The sequence below is a fragment of the Lucilia sericata genome, unplaced genomic scaffold (assembly GCF_015586225.1).
Source record: "Lucilia sericata isolate MDLA Ls3-8-SP2 unplaced genomic scaffold, ASM1558622v1 Contig000042F_arrow, whole genome shotgun sequence".
Classification (NCBI taxonomy): Eukaryota; Metazoa; Arthropoda; class Insecta; order Diptera; family Calliphoridae; genus Lucilia; species Lucilia sericata.
The window spans coordinates 235,166-256,105 of record NW_023994080.1 but is presented as its reverse complement, the minus strand read 5'-3'; the positions used below and the strand labels follow the sequence as shown (position 1 = coordinate 256,105).

Sequence of the window (20,940 nt, the reverse complement as noted above, 5' to 3'; positions counted from 1 at the left end):
ATTTTAAAATATTTTTTTATTGTTTGACATAAACACATTAATATTTGTATTTTTATTTTTGAATTGGTAGCACTTTTATCGACGTTAAAATTAACTTGTATAATTTTACACGTTAACTCCTAACGTTTATAAATTTTAAATTTATATGAAATTGCCTTTGAACGTTAGCAACAAAACACAACTATTATTTTAACAAATTAATATATTTTCTATTTATTTGTAATTTTATTTTAAGGGTAAGTAATAACCTATAAAAGGGGATTTTTGGTTTTTCAAAAGGTACTTTTTTGGAGAACAGAATAGAAGTAAAGCAACTACCAAAATTACTAAGGTGAAGCAAAAAATATGTCGAAAAAAAACCTAAAATTACATGTTTTGCTACTTCCCTTTCTTCTTCTCCCCCTTTGCCCACAAACTCGACACACTTGCTTGCTCACCCTTGAGAAAAAGTTTCATGTAAACCGGCACTTAGCTGGCTTACAATCGACTTTAAGCCGCCGTCAAAATTTTTAGTGTTAGCCGCGTCGTCGTTAAAATTTGTCTGCGCAGGGCTCTGGCGTTTGTCTGTGAAAAAATCAATTTGTAGTTGACTTCTTTGAACATTTTTGCGTAGTTTATTTGTTAAATTAAAAAAATATTTTTATAACAAATTCTTTTAATAGAAGCATGTAAGTAAATTTAAATACGGTGCAAACTTATTACAAAAAAGTGTTAACAAAAAATTACATTAAAAATTTGCAAAGAGATTAAAAAGTGAAAAAATTACGTTCAAGTGTGTGTGTGTATAAGAGCTGCAAAAAAAGCCAAAAAGTTAATAATTTTTATTTTCTGCAATTGAAATATAATTGGAACATGTTTTAAATGCTTTATTATGAAGAATTTATAATTTTTCCATAAGTTTACCCGGGGTACTGGTCGATTTCGTTTTTTTTACTTTTCATTTTTTGCATTACGTTTTTTCTCGTTTATTCTTCCAAGATGGCCGTTCGTAACAGTTTTGTGGTGTCTCTACGTTGCTTTCCAATGTGTATTTTGTTTGCCAGTAAAATTGACTTCTAACAAATTGTGACGACGTCTTGACATTTTTTCTGTATCAGATTTAAAAAGATAAATCCTCTTTTAATCAAATGATATTCATATAAATTAAATTTAAAATTTTGGTGACATGAATTGTTTATTTGTAGCATGTTTTGTTTTTTTCTCTTCCAATTGTTTTGTTTTAATGCTTGCGTTTTTGTTTATTTGATTTTCTCATTCATATTAGAATCGATTATAATAATTGTTTCTGTTTTATTTTATGGTCTTTTCGTAATGATGACACATCGCTAACGTAAATTTAAGCGTATACATACATACATACATTCATATGTACGTAAGACGACGGTTTAAGATCGGGTGTGTGTTTGTGTATGTGATACAATTTCGTCGACAAGCTGAACAAGAACAACAACATTCATATCTATTTCCCACCTTAGCATCTATCTCCCGTCTCTGTTGAATGTCATCTTAACTGTTATCGATTTTTCCCAACGCTTTAATCCATATGTTCTGGAATTCAATTTGAAAATTATCCTGCTTAAAAAACATTTACAGTTATGGCAAAAACTTTTTATATGCTTATTTAATACTACGGTGAGGTATAGAAACCTAATTTATTTTTATTATGCACTTTTGATTGTGGGGGCGTATATTTTTTTATACCCTACACCTCTAGGTATGAGGTGGGTGTTCCATATGTTTTTTGATTATTTTAAAACTAAAAAAATAATATTCTTATATTAGAATGCCAATCGGCCTAATATCGCTTACTGGTTCAAATTCGAAAAGTCTAGTACCTCATATAAGGTATCCCTTAAAAATAAACTATCAAGACAAAAGTATTCACACATGTCATATAGTCAGCAGTCGCTCGGATGCATGGATATCTTTGTGGACTATCGGAGTCTGCTGACTCGCTGAAAATGTTTCGTACATTTATTTTTATATGAGGGTACATCTATACAGTGAGTGCACATTAGATGTTCCAAAAATTATCGATTTTGCCCAATTGGGTCTTATTTTGTTTATTAGTATCTAAAACTTTTTTAAAATTTTAGTTAAATTGAACAACGGGAACCCGTACGAAAATCGGTTGAAAACTTTATTGGATTACTTAAAAACAATTATTAAAATTAAATACATATTTTTATTATTTGAACTAAATCTTATCTTCAAGAATACATCTTATTTCCATCAAGTTTATACATAGATTTTGTTAAAATATTAAAAATGTATTATTTGAATGACAATTTTTTTGAAGAAATCAAAAAACTCCTATTTTTTACTTTTCAGTCAGGTTCTGGATCGGATTATCCAATTTGATTAAAATTTTACGCAATACCTATATTCTTTACTAAATAATATGCAAATACCTAATAGATAAATGTGGCTTGATATTTCATTTAAAATTTAGATTAGAAAATCAATATTTTTCGCGAATTGGAATGAATAGTCTAAAATAGCTACTACACAATTAGTCGCGAGAAGTAAAGTTCAATTCTGTTTTAATTATTATCGAAGTAGATAACATCGATACCAAGCATCCTAGAGGAAATAAATAGGTATAACATTCATATCTAAAATTAATTAATAATACTGAATGGAAATTATAATGACTCAATGAAATAACTATGTTTTCGAGATATAGGTACATACCCAATAATATAGGTTTCTACGGATATTACTAATTTTTGAACGATTTATGCAAATAATTTAATTTATATTAAAAAACATAACTGAAAAAATAAAATAAAAATTAACATGCTCGTTCGCATTTAGAGAAACAGACCCTCTATTTTACACAACACAGTTTATTTCATTAATGCCTCAGAATTTGTTAATTCTTTCTTCTAAAATCTTAACCCATCTATAGAAAGGTGTTAAAATATTGGATAAAGATTAGCCAGTTAATAGAATTCGCCCTTCAGGCAATAGGAGGTTACTTGGCAAAGTCTTCAAAATTGCAATATGTGGTTTGATGACATGCCTTGCGTGTACGCAAAACCTTTAATCGAAAGCATGTTTTGTTAATTGGTACACAATATTTACAGACTATAGTGATGTAGTTTTTGCATATATAGGTACATACAATGTATATTGCAAAATTTATTTTTTAATATTTTTCTTTAGAGCATTATTTTTATTGTCCAATTTAGCTATTTTATGTGCTGGGTTAGTTGGCAACCTTGTCCAACAGTGAAATGCAAAATTGTCTATTCTCTTTTGACGTTATTTTCCGTTTTGTGTGTGTTTTTTATTTATTTTTTTTTATAACATTTCAGTCAGTCATCGTGTATTCTTCTTTGTTATTGGTAGTGTTTGAACAACGGGTATATTGACGATTAACCATGAATTTTTGAGGCGAAGTTCAACATCATACATATGTTTAATATAAATAATATTGTTAATATTTCGTATAACGGTGCTTTTTAATATAAAAGGTTGATAAAATTATAAATAATCTGGAATTTAATGCGTTCAACTCGCCACAATAGAGATAAAGTGTTTAAAAATATTGTTTTGTATAAATAAAAGAAAACAAAACAGATATACATATACATACATATTTATGTAAATAATTTTTCTTTTTAAAAAGACCCCTAAACTAAATGTTAAATATAAAAGAAAACAAAAAAAAAAAAATACATACAAATAGTGGTCTTGTGTAGAAAATTCAGGCAGCATAGTACATATTGTTAGCTGTTAAGGTGCCTTAAATTTTTGTTTAAAATTATTCATTTTGTATTTTCATTGTTGTTGCGTGACACTTGCATAATACATAACAGCATCCGAAAAAAAACAGGCATTTTCCCATTAAAACATTTTATTTTTATCTTTTTGACATGTTATTTAAAAATTCACTTAAAGACAACCATCACATTTGTATCTATACATGGATTTATCTATTTAAATTTGTTTATTATAGCCAAAAATTAATATTTTGAGTTGAATATTTATACATATAGTCATTCATAAAAGAAATAGAAACAGCACGCAAAGTCGTCTAAGTAAAATCTTATAAGTAAATACGTACTCAAGTGCAAGGTCTATAAAAAAAGTGTTGTCAAATAAAAGTATAAACAATTATTTCAGAATATACCAAATTTCTTTTATACTTATCTGCACTTCTGAGTCAAAGACTAATAAAGCAAAAACTGTTTAGTTCTCTCTTTTTGTTGAAGATCTGTAAATTGTCCATCAACAGTACGTAGACAGAGTGAGTTCAATGAACTTCAAATAAATATAATCATTAAATAACTAGTCCTGAAACGTATGATTATAAACACAGCGATTTTTATTTAAAGTTTTTAAGATTTGCACAAAATTTTGTGAAACAGTTGATGAATTACAATAATTTTCGAAAAATATGTGAAGGGTATTTTGTTAACTATTTTGCAATTATTTTTGTTAAAAGATTTTCCACCAATACATTACCCAGATTAATGTATCTCAGGTCATGTAAATTTTAAAAATCTAAGTTGGATAACAGGTTAATAAGATTCTTTTAAGTTATGAAAAGATAAATTAATTTGTATTTGTTTAATATGAAAATATAAAAAATTTGTTAATTATACACAAAATGGCTTACATTCTACTCAATAACAATACTTTGTGAAATTATTTAAATATATTTATATTTATAATTATGACAAAATAATTTAAATTAAAGTATAATACACATAAATTATGGGATAATTGTTGGAACAACGATATTTGAAGATAAAAAAGCTGAAATAAAATAAAATCTTAAATAGTTTCCGAACTCTAAAACATGTTTTTAATTGATTAACACAAAACATTTGACATGTTAAAATGTATGTTTTTAAAAAATTCATTAAAATTTGTCTGAATATAATTTATGTAGTTACGTAAATTAGAATAGTAAAATTCTACTAATAATTCATAATAAAATTTTAATTGTTTAAACGATATTTAAATAGTAGTCAACTTATTTTAAACATTTTTATACTTTGGTTTTTGAGTTAGGTCGCAAATTAAGTAAACTCAGGATATGTACATATATAATAATATTAACAAATGTATGCGCATGATCATTACGTACTAAATACATATGTATATACATTTGTGATTATGTATGTAAGTTAAAGAATATATACATATTAATGACGTCGTTGATTTTACAAAGTACAATATACATATGTATTGATTGTTTAAATTAAGAAATTAAAAAAAAAATATTTAAAATTTAGAACCTACATGAATGTAAAGTAACAAAGTAGTAAAAGTGAGACACCCCCCATTCGTTTTTATTAAATTTGCTTACAGTAAAATACATAAATGTATATGAATATATGTACATACAACATATTTAGAATTTTATTATATTTATGCATTTATTTCCTATTTCCAATACCAGATATTATTACTGATAGTGTGGTCGCATAAGAAACAAGTTTCAATCTTATCACAATTTATTATTTATTTAAATGCATACATTCATACGTATTTATTTACTATTTTTTCAATCATGTTTAAGGGTAATAAAGTGTCTCCTAGACAGGTTGTGATTAAATATTGTTGTATATATACAACAACTTAAAACACATGCAAATATATTTATATACAAATTGTTAAGTTTCTTTTTGTTTTTGCTTTTCTGTTTAGAATTTTTGACATGTTTTTTAAGTATGACTCATTTATACCAGTCTAAGTCAGCTGCTTGCTCTCAGAGATTCAATTAATTGTTAACAAAAACAATAACAAAACTTTGTTTTTGTAATCTTATTATTATAAAGTTGAAAACATCAATAACAACTTGATTATGGTTTGATTAGTAAACTTTAAAACATTTCCAATTCATTTATAATATTAAGAATCTTAAATAGATCTATTAATAATATACACAAGAGTAAAATAACGAACCTGACATCATCTGCTGGTTTGATTCATATTTTAAAGCTAGAAATATATTAAGAAACAAACTTAAAAGATTCACCTTTATCAGATATTGAGCCAACAGATTAGGAAAAAATCTGCTTATATTGCAAATTAGAGGATAATAAAAGAAAAATGTTATATATATTTTTATATAAGAATTTTTAAATTCCTACGTACATACCAATAAATACGTACTTAATTTTGGCTGTATATTTCTCAAAATTTGTTATAATGGAATAGTTCATCGGTTATTTGTAGATTCTTTTTTGTACGCTTTGTCATAGAAAATTCACAGTTTTTATTTTGATTGACTATAGACAAAAGTTAATGAATTTATTTAAACAATAGCAAACACACAAGTTTGGCACTTCAGAATAAATTAAGTTAATATAGTCATTGTTACAACAACAATTTAATTGTACAATGATGATTGTTGTCTGAAATATTTAAAAAAAAACTGTGTTAAACTAAAAATGTTTTCGTTTATTTAACCATGTTAAAAAATAAGTATGTATGTATGTTGTGTGTATAAAATATAAAATGATAAGTAACAAAAAGTACTTTGAAGTGCAATGATTAGTTTATGAAGTATACAATTGATTGTACATACATAAGTATGTATTTGTAATTGACTATTTGTCAATATTGCCAAAATAACGGTGTTTTACATACATAAATAGTACCCTAAAAACTGTTTTTATTAACTGAATCACTGAAGCACTTTTGTATTAATTAAAATAATTTCCTAAATAAATGATTAAACTATTTTGGTTGATTACATTATTATTAATAATACTCTCATATATTGTACTATTTTTGAAATACTTAAGTTTGTCTATTTTCTTCTTTTTAGTTTCCTTAAAAGTGCTGGGCACTGGAAAATATATTCATATATAAAAACTTTCGATTTAAAAAAAATATATATTTTCCTAAAGTGGAATTGTAAAAACTTGCCTTAAGTTGAAAACAGCATGAAAATGGTGTTGTCGCAACGGCAGCGCGAGGAGCTGTAAGTAGTTTTGAAAATTCTTGCATTTAGAATCGTATTAATTTTCTTGTTTTTTTTTTAATATCCAGTAACCAAGCGATTGCCGACTATTTGGGCAGCAATGGATACTCAGAATCTTTAGAAGCATTCCGCAAGGAAGCCGATCTCAGTGGTGAAACAGAAAAAAAGTTTGGCGGTCTACTCGAAAAGAAATGGACATCAGTAATACGTCTACAAAAGAAAGTCATGGAACTTGAGGCTAAACTTTCCGAAGCAGAAAAAGAGGTTATAGAAGGTGCTCCATCAAAAGCTAAACGTAGTCCAGGCGAATGGATACCAAGGCCACCAGAGAAATTTTCATTGACCGGTCATCGTGCCAGCATAACACGAGTAAGTTTTTAATTAAACATTTATTTTACATATCGAATAATAAAATTTATATTTATTCACATTAGGTTATATTTCATCCAATATTCAGCCTAATGGTGTCAGCTTCTGAAGATGCTGTCATTAAAATTTGGGATTTTGAGACAGGCGAATATGAACGCAGCCTTAAAGGTCACACAAATTCTGTGCAAGATATTGCATTCGATGCTCAAGGCAAATTGTTAGGTAAACTGAAATAAACATCAATCATTTATATATATCATAATGTAAATGTATGTTTTATTACAATTCATAGCTTCATGTAGTGCTGATTTATCCATCAAACTATGGGATTTCCAACAGAGCTATGAATGCGTCAAAACAATGCACGGCCATGACCATAATGTATCATCGGTTGCTTTTGTACCAGCTGGTGATTATGTTCTTTCAGCTTCTCGTGACAAAACCATTAAAATGTGGGAAGTTGCAACCGGGTTAGTATTCAGATGACAATACTTACCACAACATATTACTTAATATATATAATGTCTTGTTTTCTTTTAGTTATTGCGTTAAAACGTACACAGGTCACAGGGAATGGGTACGTATGGTTCGCGTGCACATGGATGGTAGTATTTTTGCATCATGCTCAATTGATCACTCAGTTCGGGTTTGGTCGACAAATTCAAAAGACTGCAAGGTAAGTGTGCTTTAGTTTCCATTAATATGTTTGTGTAAAATTAATATAATGTTCCACTTTACATTAGGTTGAATTGCGCGATCATGATCATACAGTCGAATGTATTGCTTGGGCGCCAGAGGCTTCTTCTTCAGCTATAAATGAGGCTGCTGGAGCTGATAATAAAAAGGGTCATCATCAAGGACCCTTCTTGGCATCTGGTTCAAGAGATAAAACCATACGCGTAAGTATTTTTTTGTTATTAAAATGTAGTGATTGCATTCGAAAAATATCAAAAGTATCATAATTTTTTAATGGTGCAATCAACCTTTATTATGAAATTGTTGGCAAAAATCAATATCGCTCTTTTTTAACTAAAATGCAGTGCTTTTGAACTAAGAATCACAAAATATTCGCCATATTAAAATCGTTTATATAGTTTTATCTTGTTTTTTTAATGTCAATTATTTCTGGCGTGCGAATGATTTGTTGTTATAAATGTCAAAACACTAAAACCTACCGATCGCGTCCCCGGGTGGCAGATAGGGTGGTCTTGTCTTCTCCCAGCTATAGTTTCAATTATGTTTAGGGAAGGCAGACTGTCCACCACCTGGGAATCATGTGTTCCCCGCGGGAAAAAACTAGAAAAATATGGAAAATAAAAATAATAATATACAAATTACGGTGGAGGGCCTAAATAACCCAATACCGGCGGCAAATGTTGATCAGCTCGCGAGTCACGTGTCGTCGTCATCCTACGATCGTGATTAAAATACTACTACGGAGGTGGGTACATTAGCCCCGTGGCGAACAATGCGTAAAGTGCACAGCATGTCGTTGTCAAAAACACCTTTAAACATATGTAGGTGAGGGTTCCGACTCTGAATCCTCAGATGATAATAACAAAACCATCATAGGGAATCCCCAAAAGGATGAAATAGACCAAATGGTAAAATTTTGATGCAAAAGTAACAATACAAAGAGTAAAATACAATAGGTCCAGTAAGGAGGAAAATTAGAACCCATGTGAGTCGCTCATTGGCCGACTGCCTCTATAACCTAACCTAAGGAGGATAAGATTGATTTTTCATAATATATATATATTAATGTAGGTAAATCACCTCTTATAAAAGAACTATTTTGACTGTTTTAGGCTGTATACACAATAGATGACGTCGGTTAAAGGCTATTTTTATGTTGATGTTACAATTTTATAATAAAAATTAGTAATATTTGTAAATGATAGATGTATATGTTTGGTTCAACCCACAACAACAAATAAGTAAAAAAAAGTTTGTAAAAAAATATAGGGAAAACAGCATTCAATACTTTTACAACTCCTAATTGCAGCTATTGAGCATTTCAATTACATTTCCGAAATTCAGTTACGTAACGATAGAAAAAAGGTATTCCAATAAAAAACAGAATCTTAAGAAAAAAAGGCAATTACACTTAATTTCTATTCTTTACGATTGTATGCATTCTACATTACGATCGTAGCTTGTTAGATGTTATTTAAGTGACGGAGAGTCTAATCGAAATGCAAAATAGAGAAAATTTCAATTCGAATTAAAATGCATAATTGGGGTGAATAAAAACATGTATAGTAATATAGCTCAAATAATTAACATGTCATATATCTTTGTTTTGAACGTCAGGAATAATACGTTTCTTTTACAACATAAATGTGATGGTCCTTGACTAAGATTTTTTATATTTATTTTAAGGTCTGGGACGTAAGTGTTGGTTTATGTTTATTTGTGCTGTCCGGCCACGACAATTGGGTGCGAGAATTAGCATTCCATCCTGGTGGTAAATATTTAATATCAGCCAGTGATGACAAAACAATTCGAGTTTGGGATTTACGTAACAAACGATGCATGAAAACACTTTATGCTCATCAACATTTCTGCACTTCAGTTGGTAAGTTGAATGAATGAATAATATGTTTCAAATTTCCATATTTTAAATGTTTGTTTTTCTCTTTTGATAGATTTCCACAAAACACATCCATATGTAATTTCTGGTAGCGTAGATACAACGGTTAAGGTTTGGGAATGTCGTTAAGCCAATAGTTATTAAATTAGAATGGGGCGATACTTGTAGCGTTTGTTAGCTTGTACACCCCAGGAGAAGATAAATACATACATAATACTATTTAAGAGCTACAATTTACTTCAATTACTGCAGAATATACACAGAACATACACACAACATATACATTTAAAAAAAATATACATATATTTATTGATTATAATTTAATTTGAATACAAAACAAAATAAAGATGGATCTCTCTCAGATTCGTCGATATTAATTATTAGATTATATATAAATTACGTTTAAAACAAAACAAACAAGAAATGGCATCGTATATGTATTTGCTAAAAACAAAAACAAAGAAATATAAAATTCTTACAATTTGTTGTCGTTTGGCGTAAAATCATATTCGATAGAGTCGTAACGTAACACTTATTCTTTTGTTGATCGTTCGTACTGGACTAAACAAATCGTTGAAATATTGACAACTTGTGGGTGTCAATATTTTTTTACCGGTTCACAAGGATCAGCAAAATTGTATGTTTTCTCTCCTAAATTTTGAATAATAAGTATTGAGTAGAACTCGAATCATATATTATGTACGTACGCCTTATAATTAATTAATTGTAATCATAAACACTTTCGTTTAAGTTTTTTTTTTGCTTGCTGGATTTTTATTTTTCTATAATAATTATTATTAAACCTAAACTATCATTATTAGATTTATGATTTTATATGAAACTTAAAGAAAAACGTGTCTCTTAAATTCAAGTTCAAGTAGAAGATTTAAGTTAATATTAATTCGTAGTAAAGTAGATATTTTTCCATTAGGGCGAGTTATAATAAATCCAACTGCAATTGATATTTCTACTATTACTATCAATGAAATCAATCATTCAAATTGTATGTATTATTATAATGGATAAGTAGTAGAAGAACAGCAATAGACAGATCCTCTTTCACTTTTATTATTCTTTCTGCTAGATTGGCTAAAAACAACGCTTAAGTATTCAGTATAAAAATAATGTATACTATACATACATACTACGCACGAGTGAAAATATTCAAACGATTTATTTATTTTCTTTTTTTATTTGCTGAATAAATTTTATAATTTTTTCGTTAAAATGTTTATTAAATTTATATCCTTTAGTATCTTACAAATATTTAAAAATTTCACTATCACTTTCTTTTTGTTCCCCCTTATTACTGAACTGTATTTTTTGTTAATTTCTTTGTTCTTTTGGTATTAACTGAAAAGTAATAAATTAAAGTAAAACTTATTTTGTTATTATTTAATCTTGATCTGATGTTTTGTGAAAAATTTAAAACCACCCGGCTTATTTACATAATGAGAATATAAAGAGGATAAAGAAAAACAAAACTTTTTGTTTTATTTTTTCATTATTTTTATTGCTATAGTGAACGTTTTTGTCTTGCATTATAAATTGTCTCTAACAAAATCAAAGCCCTGGATGTTATGCTTTTTGAGTTGCATATATTTGTAAAATTATCAACTAAATAAACCAAAACTATTGAATATAAATATACAAATTATATAATACAAAACAAAAATTGTGCACCTTTAGAAAAGCTTTATAATAATATGTACTCCTAAACTGTTTCACTGCTCTCCATTTTTGAATTATAATACGAAAACATAACTTAATAATACTTATGTATACATGCAAGTATGTATGTAGTATGTAATAAAAAATAACGGAAAAACTCATATATAAATAATTGAATATATGAAATCAATTAATTTTGGAAAATTATTAATTAAATTGAAAATAAAAGTTTAAAAATTACCGTCATATTTACTTAAAACAATACTTGTACAATGGTGAACTTAACAATATTTGAAATTACAATTGTTTAGTGAAGTGCTCGTGTAAAACATTAATCTATAAAAATATAATGGATACTTCATTTTTACCCCAACCGAAATGCTATAGAAATTTGGACATTATTACAATTACATATTTTTGATGATAATAAAAGGAATCTTACGAACATAATGTGTAATAAAGTTTGTAATTATGAATAATTCTAAAAATAAAAAAACCCATAATAAAAATCCAATAAATGAATGTACTTATTACTCAAAGTCGATTTAAAAGGAAACACTTTGAAAGCCAATTGAATCACAGTCTCACTTTGCTTTAAATACTCCGAATTATTTTATTTTAATTGTTGACTTAGATTAGAAATAAAATAGGGGAAAAGAAGAATTTTTAATATTTTTCAATAATTCGTAAAAGTATTAATTGAAGGCAATTGAAGCAATTCATACTATTAGAGCTGATTTGGAGATGACGATTAACCGCCAATTAATAATTAGTTAATCTAAAAATAAATTTAGGTCCTGTTCTATAACACCGTCCGACAAAAAGAGAAAAAAATCGTTAGAACCGAACCGGATGATATACGTCAGATACTATAAATTTAAAGGAGAAAATCTGCGTTTTTAGTTTTTCATTTCGTGATCCTGTGTCCTTTTAAAAATACTTCAAAGTTTTAAAAAGTAAATTTTTCAAAAAAGGACACAGGATCACGAAATGAAAAACTAAAAACACAGTTTTTATCAATTAAATTTATAGTTTCAGATGTATATCATCCGGTTCGTGTCTAATTTTGAGTGTCGGACGGTGTAATTAGTTTGCGCCTCAGCTATTTTTAAAATACGATTTTTTGCGCATGTATTTTTGTGATGCATTTCCGAATGTACTGCGCATCAGATGCAGCGTAGTGATGCACTTTGGACTGCTGTCATGTCACTATTTGCTATCAAAATGGATATTTTATGAAAATGTAGAAATACTATTTTTAAATTCTCCAAGGATTAAATCAAAATTTTCTTTAATTTTCTTTTAATTTACGTCCTAAAGGACGTAACATTTTAAAGCAAAAGAAAAAAAAATAAAGTGGAATGTTTAGTTTCAATCAATTGTTTTACTTCAAAATAGCATTTTTTAACAGTAACATTTGGTTTGATGCAATACATCAGAATCGAAGAAAAAGTCAATTTTGAAATTTTTGTTAGTTAGGGTCGTTTGCGTTTTAGGAGACGATATTAAAATTTTATTGAAATTACAGTATTTTAGCTAAATCGACAACCCCTTTCAGAATTTCAAAGTTGCAATTTCTACCAATAAAAACATAACGCTTAAATTTTGATATCCAAAATTATAAATCTTAGTGAAGCCACTCCAGAAGAGAATTCGGTAACAGTTTTTATATTTTTGTGGAAAATTGATTGCCTTTCAAAGGCGATTTCCTCCAAATAATACGAAAATGGTAGCTTGAGAGTCATTTTTGGTAAAATGAAGCATGTGATATTTTTAGTACATTAAAAATACAATGTATTTTGATTACCATTTGATCTTTATGAGAAAAACATCAAATCTATCTGTTTTTTATATTTATTTCAATTTTCTTCCTCCTCCTTTTTGTTGTTTACTTCATTTACTATTTCGTTTTTGTCACTGGAATCTGTGTCTTTCGTTTCGTTTTCCTCAGTTTCCGATTGCGAATCATTGCTTTTGTCATCATCGCTCGCTGCAACCGATTCTTTGGGATTAGACTGTTTTGCCCTTTTAGCTCGCCCCTTCTTTTTTAAACGTTTTGCTCTCTTTTTTGCGGTTTTTTCTTCAGCTATTCTACGATTTTCTTCCAGTTTTTCTTGATACTCTTCATCCAACAATTCCTGGTGACTTTTTGATTGAATCATTTTTTGTCTAGCGTATTCCTTTCGTCGCAGATGACGGTACACATGAAATTCACCGGAACCAGCTCCAGCACTAGAGCCCATAACATTCCGCACAAATGTGGGTACACTTTGCATGAAATCTTTCTCCTTTCTGTGTTCTGGTATGATTACGGGTTTATCCTTAATTAAGAATGTTTAATTAAAAATTTTATCAACATCTACCGAATGTCACAACCTACCGGATTTTTCATTAACTTCTCCAATTTTAAGCGTTGAAGATCAAGAGCAGATTTAATAATGGGCTTAGGTTTTTTTTCTTCATCGCTATTTCCTGAGTCATTTTTTGTTTTGGATTTTATTTCGGGTTCTTTAATTAAATTTTTAATAAGAGACATATTTACATTTGTAAAAATGTTAGAACTATAAAAAAATCACTGCTTGTTTATATTGTTTTTTTTTTTGGAAATAGGTTTAAAATAAAAACATTGTGGAATGAAACAAACGGAATGAAACTGAAATAGGTGTTAGAAATGCAGCGTTTTAAATTAATCAAGGCGAATTCAGATAAGGTGGTGGCAGTTCTGCAACAACAACATTTTACATGTATTTTGTTTTTGCATTTGGTTTACGTAGATGTAAAAAACCATAAGTACGGCGAATTCATTTGATGAAAAATTTTTGTAAAATTTTTATATTTTATTAAAGATAAAGACATTAAAATTTGTGAAGAAAATATATTCTGAATTGAATAATGTTTGTTTCAAACGAAAAATTCTATTTCGGCAAATTAATTAGCAAAATTTAAGTGAGTGCCTAAAGTTAAGTAAAACTTATTTTTTGTGAAAAATGAACATAAAAAAGTACATATTCACGAAAAAATATATATAACGAATGAATGAATCTTTGTTGCGAATGGATAATTCTACTCCGGCGGAGTAATTTTCAATATTTGTCCATAATTTAGCAGACGCCGGCCGGGTAAATACCTCATATGGGTTTTGTTATATAAAGCGTTCCGGCACAGACTTTTTTTAGTTAATCACTTTATCTACATAGTGTATATATAAAACAATATTGTTTAATTTGTTAACATTTAATAGATTTCAAAATTAAGCCATATGTAAAAGTAAGCTGCCGCTGTTCGGCTAAATTCTTCATATGTGTTTCTTTATATAAAAATACAAAAAAAAACAAAATACACAAGGCAGTGAAACCAACAGACATCCAAACATACGAAACGAAATACACAACAAGTAAGAGTGCTATATTCGGCTGTGCCGAAACTTATATACCCTTCACCATAGTGTATTTAATAAATATCAATTTCATAAAATTTATATTTATTTCATTTTCCCGACTATATCATTATTATAGCAATAGCAAAACAAAATGAACAACAACAGCGCTGAACGAAATAACCACACAAAAAACAAAATACACAAGGCAGTAAAACCAACAGCATCCAAACATACGAAAATGAATACATCAAGAAACAAAAACAATATACACAAGGCACTGAAACACACAGCCATCCAAACATGTGAAACGAAATACTCAATGAATAAGCAGTGTTGTTGTTGTTGCTTATTAAACAAAGCATGAAAAAATTGTCTTTTTTAATGAAATTTTCAGAGGTTGTCTCGGATTTTTGCTTATATCTCCGTCATTTATGGACCGATTTTGCTGATTTTAAATAGCGATCTTCTCGAAAGCATGTCTAACAGAATTATTGAAGATTCGGATCTCGCCGATATCTGGGGTCCTCTAAAAACTGATTTCAACAGACAGACAGACAGACAGACGAACAGACAGACAGACAGACGGACATGGCTTAATCGACTCCGCTATCTATAAGGATCCAGAATATATATACTTTATGGGGTCGGAAAATTATATTATAAAAATTACAAACGGAATGACAAACTTATATATACCCTTCTCACGAAGGTGAAGGGTATAATAAAACAAAAACAAAATACACAACGCAATGAAACCAACAGACACCCAAACATATGAAACTGAATACACCAAAAAACAAAAACAATATACACAAGACAATGAAACATACGAAACGAAATACTCCACAAAAAAGCAAAAACAAAATACACAACGCAATGAAATCAACAGACATCCAAACATACGAAACTGAATGCACCAAGAAACAAAAACAATATACACAAGGCAATGAAACACACAGCCATCCAAACATATAAAACGAAATACTCAATGAATAAGCTGTGTTGTTGTTGTTGCTTATATCAAAGCATGAAAAAAATTGTCTTTTTTATGAAATTTTCAGAGGTTGTCTCGGATTTTTGCTCATATTTCCGGTATTTATGGACCGATTTTGCTGATTTTAAATAGCGATCTTCTCGAAAGCATGTCTAACAGAATTATTGAAGATTCGGATCTCGCCGATATCTGGGGTCCTCTAAAAACTGATTTCAACAAACACACAGACGGACAGACAGACAGACGGACATAGCTTAATCAACTCCGCTACTTATAAGGATCCAGAATATATATACTTTATGGGGTCGGAAAATTATATTATAGAAATTACAAACGGAATGACAAACTTATATATACCCTTCTCATGAAGGTGAAGGGTATAAAAATGTAAACAATAACAAACTTTGACAGCTACGTAAACCAGGCGAATTAAGAAAAAAATTATCAGCTGATTAAATAACACCACCCATGGCGAAACTAATAAGGTGAAGTCATTTCAACAACTGATTGTTTTTTTGTCCATGGAAATTTAGCCCGAAGTTGTCAAACTCAATATAAAAAAATTCTCTCTCAAACCCGACGCTGTCAAACTACATATATAAAAAATTTCATGAATTCGCCGCAAAATGAAATGACTTCACCTTATAGTCTATTCGCCTTGACACCACCTTATCTGAATTCGCCTTGCACGCGTGCATAGAAAATGTTTTGCTCTGCTTTAAAGTTATCGTTTATTTATTGTATTATATTTGGTATTGAGAGACCAGAAAATATGGAGGCAACGACAATATTTTACATGTATTTTGTTTTTGCATTTGGTTTACATGAATGGCGAAACTAATAAGGTGAAGTCATTTCAACAGCTGATTGTGTTTTGTCCATTTTGTCCATATATAAAAAATTTCATGAATTCGCCGCAAAATGAAATGACTTCACCAAGGCGAATTCAGATAAGGTGGTGTTATTCAATCAGCTGATTATTATTTACTTCACTTGTCTGGTACGCACTGATGTCAGAGTTTGTTATTATTTAAATTTTTATATTTAAAAATTTCCGTTAAAAAAGGAAAAACTTCGTTAGTATTTTGAATATTTTATGTAAAAAATCTGAAAATACCAAGCATTTTATAAACGAATATTTTTCTTATATAAATAATGAATAATTGGTACGCATGTACAAACTTAATACAACAATAATATTTTTTCTATTAAATGTTAACAAATTAAACAATATTGATTTATATTTTATATTTATACTTTGTAGATAACACGATTGACTAAAAAAAAATCTGTTCCGGAACACTTTATATAAAAAACCCACATGAGGTATTTACCCGACCGGCGGCAGCTTTCTTCTACGTTATGGCCAAATTTTGAGATCTAAAAAATTTAATAAATTGTTTTATATTTACGCTGTGTATATAATGTGATTAACTAACAAAATTCTGTTCCGGGACGCTTTTTATAACAAAACCCATATAAGGTATTTACCCGTCCGGCGACAGCTGACTACAACGTGTAAATCTTAAAAATTACTCCGCCGGAGTAGAATTTTCCATTTACAACAAAGATTCTTTCATTCGGTATATAATTTTTCCATAAATTTTTACATTTTTATGTTTATTTTTCACAAAAATATTAATTTTACATAATTTTGGGCACAAACTTAAGTTTTGCAAAATTAATCTGATGGAGTAGAATTTTTTATTTGGAACAAATATTCTTCGACTCAGGGTATATTATCTTCACAAATTTTAATATTTTTATGTGTATTTTTTATAAAATATAATTTTTTTTCTAATACACTTTTGATTTTTTTTATATGTGGTTTGACAGTGTCTTGGCACTTTGAAGTCAAACTCCATATATAAAAAAATAAAATGAATTCGCTCCGTTTTTCTGAATTCGCCGACGACACCACCTTATAATTAATATATCTTGGATGGAGTGATAGAAAAAGATTCTGGAACAGATTTTGACATAAACAAGTTTTATGGTAACGAAAATCCTTCTACCAAATTTAATGATGATCGCTTTATAATTGAGCCTACCTCTCATATAAGCCCCTTCAGAAAATGAATTTAACGTTCATTACTAATCTAAAAATATAAGTACAGCGATGAAATTCGATACAAATTAGTTTCATATGAATGAAAATCTGTCTAAAAAAGTTTATGTAGATCGATCCATCCTACCCAAGGCGAATAGACTATAAGGTGAAGTCATTTCATTTTGCAGCGAATTCATGAAATTTTTTATATATGTAGTTTGACAGCGTCGGGTTTGAGAGAGAATTTTTTTTATATTGAGTTTGACAACTTCGGGCTAAATTTCCATGGACAAAAAAACAATCAGCTGTTGAAATGACTTCACCTTATTAGTTTCGCCATGCATCCTACCCTTCATAAAAGGTCCTTCTCCGAAAATTACATAAAAATGCAAGTATATCACTGAAATATTACATAATAGAATTAAGGAAAATATGAAGATCTTGGTCCATAATTTACCATTTCCCTCATTAAAGGCCCTATTCCGAAAACTACCATATGATGTTTATATTAATCTATTGATCACATTCCAGCTTTTTCTGCATATCAAAGTTTTTCGAATACCATTTTATATGTAAAAACACAACCTTGAAGTACAATAAACACAAGTCCTTATAAAATAATGGCGATGACATGAGAGGTGTTTCCGAACTCAGCATAAACAAGAGATTCACAAATTATCAAAATTTTAACGTATGGCCATATAGCTTTAACAAAACGTCAGCAGAACAACTATGAATTGTTTGTTCAAATCAATGCATTGAAGAATAAATCAAAATGCATGAATTATCATCACTAATTATAGTTTATTTTACAGAAATATTGCTCTAATTGTTTAAAACCAATTAAAATTAATTGCAAATTTTGTAAATAAACACAAATTTTAATAAAACTTATCTTAAAATCCAATTTTAATTGTACTAAAACTCAAGGGGCCTTATCCCTTGTCTATATTATACCCCATTTACACATACACGAAATCTAGTAGATTTCATTTAAAATCTTTTTCCAAATTTAGTCCGTTTACACTTACTATTCTTGACATTTAAGAAGATTTCATTTTTTCTAATATTTCTTGAAAAAGTGTGTGATATGAAAAATAAGAAGGAAAAATGGGATATTTATCAAAATTCCATTTAAAATAAAAAAATAGATATTTAAATATAACATTACCTTTTATTTTAGATTAACTTTTCATTCATGTTTTTCAATTTATAAAAAATTTTGTCGACATTTTAATTTTGTTTGTTTGTTTTGTTTTCCTCTTTTTTCTTGTGTAGTGTCGTATTTTTTAGTATTATTTAGGAAAAAAAACAGAGTTGCATCACTCGTGTATGTGTAAATGGGATATTAGACAATGTTTATCACAGCACTTAACAAAACGTTGGCAAACAATTGTTAATTCTTTGTTTATGTTAATCCATAGGGGATACAAAATGCTGATTGTATCACGACAACTCATAGATAATTGTACTGAAATTATGCTATATTTTACAAAAATAATGTTCTCTCAACTATTGTTCTGATAACTTTATTATATCGATGCTATAACGATAATAAATGCCGTCTGTACCTGCTAATTTGTTATCGTGATAACAATTTGAAGTTTAGCATAATAAACAAGTAAGAGTGCTATATTCGGTTGTGCCGAATCTTATATACCCGCCCATCAAATTATGTGTCTTAATATTCAAGTGAAGTTCGGAAAATGGGCCTACCTATACTGTATAAATCGTTGTTTTTGCTACCACAATTTAAACATTTATTGGATTTTTTCTGAACTGATTTATCATATATAAATAGTAATATAGTCAGGGTGATTATAATTATAATGATTTGATTTCCTGTAAATTTACTTATGGACCAATCCTCCGATGATTTAACAAATATATAAAACAATTTCGTTGATATACTGGAATCTTATATGGGGATAAGGTTAATTATGGGCTGATCTCCATAAAATTTGGCGGAGAGGTTTTAGTTCTCCGAAAACTTTACGTCGAATTTCGTTGCTTTAATATAATTTTGCAGCAAGTTATGAGCGTTAAGGTCATTTTATGAGGGGACCTTATATCGGGGATATCTAAGTCAATTATGAACCGATCTTCATATAATTTGGCAGAGAGATTTTAGTTCCTCTAAAACTTATTTATGTTGACTTTCGTTGATTTACTGGGATTTTGAACAAAGTTGTGAGCTTTAAAGTAATTTTCTGAGTGGAACCTTACATGGGGCGTAGGGTCAAATATGGGCCGATCTCCATAAAATATGGGGGAAATATTTTAGTTTCCCAAAAACTTGTTTATGTTGAATTTCGTTGCTTAACTATCATTTTAAAGCAAGTTATAAGAGCTAAAGTCATTTTCTGAAGGGGAGTTTATTTGGGGGTTGGGTCAATTATGGACTGATGAGTTGATTTGTCCAAAACTAGTTGAAATCATATAGATTTCCCATACATTTTTGACAAAACCCAAAACCCAAATCTACTTAATCTACTAGATTTGATTTAAAACATGTCGAAAGTGTATTTTTTCGAACAAGATTTGCTTATGCAACACTGCGTTGTGTCTAGGATAAGCAAATACGACCATAGGCTATCCATTCAAATTAAATGTTTTCATCGAAAAAGTGGCATATTATTTCAAAATAAAAAAAGAACAAATAATAATTTTAAAATTGTTGGCATTTAATAAATAAATTTATACAATTAAAACAAGTTTGTTTGTAAGTTTGTATTTTTAATGTTTAAATTAAAAAAAAAAAAAAATATTTTCGTTATATGACAGGATTTGTTCGAAAATTCGAATCTCAAAAACAAGTAAGCTCAGTGGAAACACCTCGAAGAGGTTTACGCAAATCTGGTAGATTTGAAGCCAATGGAAACATAGCATTAAAGTCATTTTCTGGAGTGGAGCTTATAGGGTGGGTAGGGTCAATTAC

The 20,940-nt window shown here is 28.8% G+C and overlaps 2 protein-coding genes across 4 annotated transcripts; one reads left to right on the top strand and one right to left on the bottom strand.

The window, feature by feature from the left end:
• Positions 1 to 525: 525 nt before the first annotated feature.
• On the top strand, positions 526 to 10,870 carry LOC119614304 (lissencephaly-1 homolog). Of its 3 annotated transcripts, none has more exons than XM_037970444.1 (9): positions 526 to 668; positions 6,791 to 6,946; positions 7,015 to 7,315; positions 7,381 to 7,537; positions 7,608 to 7,785; positions 7,856 to 7,991; positions 8,059 to 8,214; positions 9,698 to 9,893; positions 9,964 to 10,870. In XM_037970444.1, the coding sequence occupies exons 2-9, from the start codon at positions 6,909 to 6,911 to the stop codon at positions 10,035 to 10,037; spliced, it is 1,236 nt and encodes a 411-aa protein (XP_037826372.1). In that variant the 5' UTR covers positions 526 to 668; positions 6,791 to 6,908; the 3' UTR covers positions 10,038 to 10,870. The 3 variants fall into 3 exon arrangements, with proteins under 3 accessions (XP_037826372.1, XP_037826380.1, XP_037826388.1); XM_037970452.1 differs by lacking the exon at positions 526 to 668 and adding an exon at positions 3,309 to 3,479; XM_037970460.1 differs by lacking the exon at positions 526 to 668 and adding an exon at positions 3,323 to 3,746.
• A 2,506-nt stretch (positions 10,871 to 13,376) lies between these two features.
• LOC119614337 (PRKR-interacting protein 1 homolog) lies at positions 13,377 to 14,223 on the bottom strand. The gene is made up of 2 exons (XM_037970478.1): positions 13,960 to 14,223; positions 13,377 to 13,900 (listed from the first exon to the last, which is right to left on the bottom strand). The coding sequence occupies exons 1-2, from the start codon at positions 14,113 to 14,115 to the stop codon at positions 13,439 to 13,441; spliced, it is 618 nt and encodes a 205-aa protein (XP_037826406.1). The 5' UTR covers positions 14,116 to 14,223; the 3' UTR covers positions 13,377 to 13,438.
• Positions 14,224 to 20,940: the final 6,717 nt, after the last annotated feature.

Coding starts and splice junctions, on each gene's coding strand:
- LOC119614304 (XM_037970444.1), top strand. CDS start 6,909: ATGAAAATGGTGTTGTCGCAACGGCAGCGCGAGGAGCT. Junction 7,538..7,607: donor TGCTCAAGGCAAATTGTTAG/GTAAACTGAAAT, acceptor TACAATTCATAG/CTTCATGTAGTGCTGATTTA. Junction 8,215..9,697: donor CAAGAGATAAAACCATACGC/GTAAGTATTTTT, acceptor ATTTATTTTAAG/GTCTGGGACGTAAGTGTTGG.
- LOC119614337 (XM_037970478.1), bottom strand. CDS start 14,115: ATGTCTCTTATTAAAAATTTAATTAAAGAACCCGAAATAAAATCCAAA. Junction 13,901..13,959: donor AGAAGTTAATGAAAAATCCG/GTAGGTTGTGAC, acceptor TTCTTAATTAAG/GATAAACCCGTAATCATACC.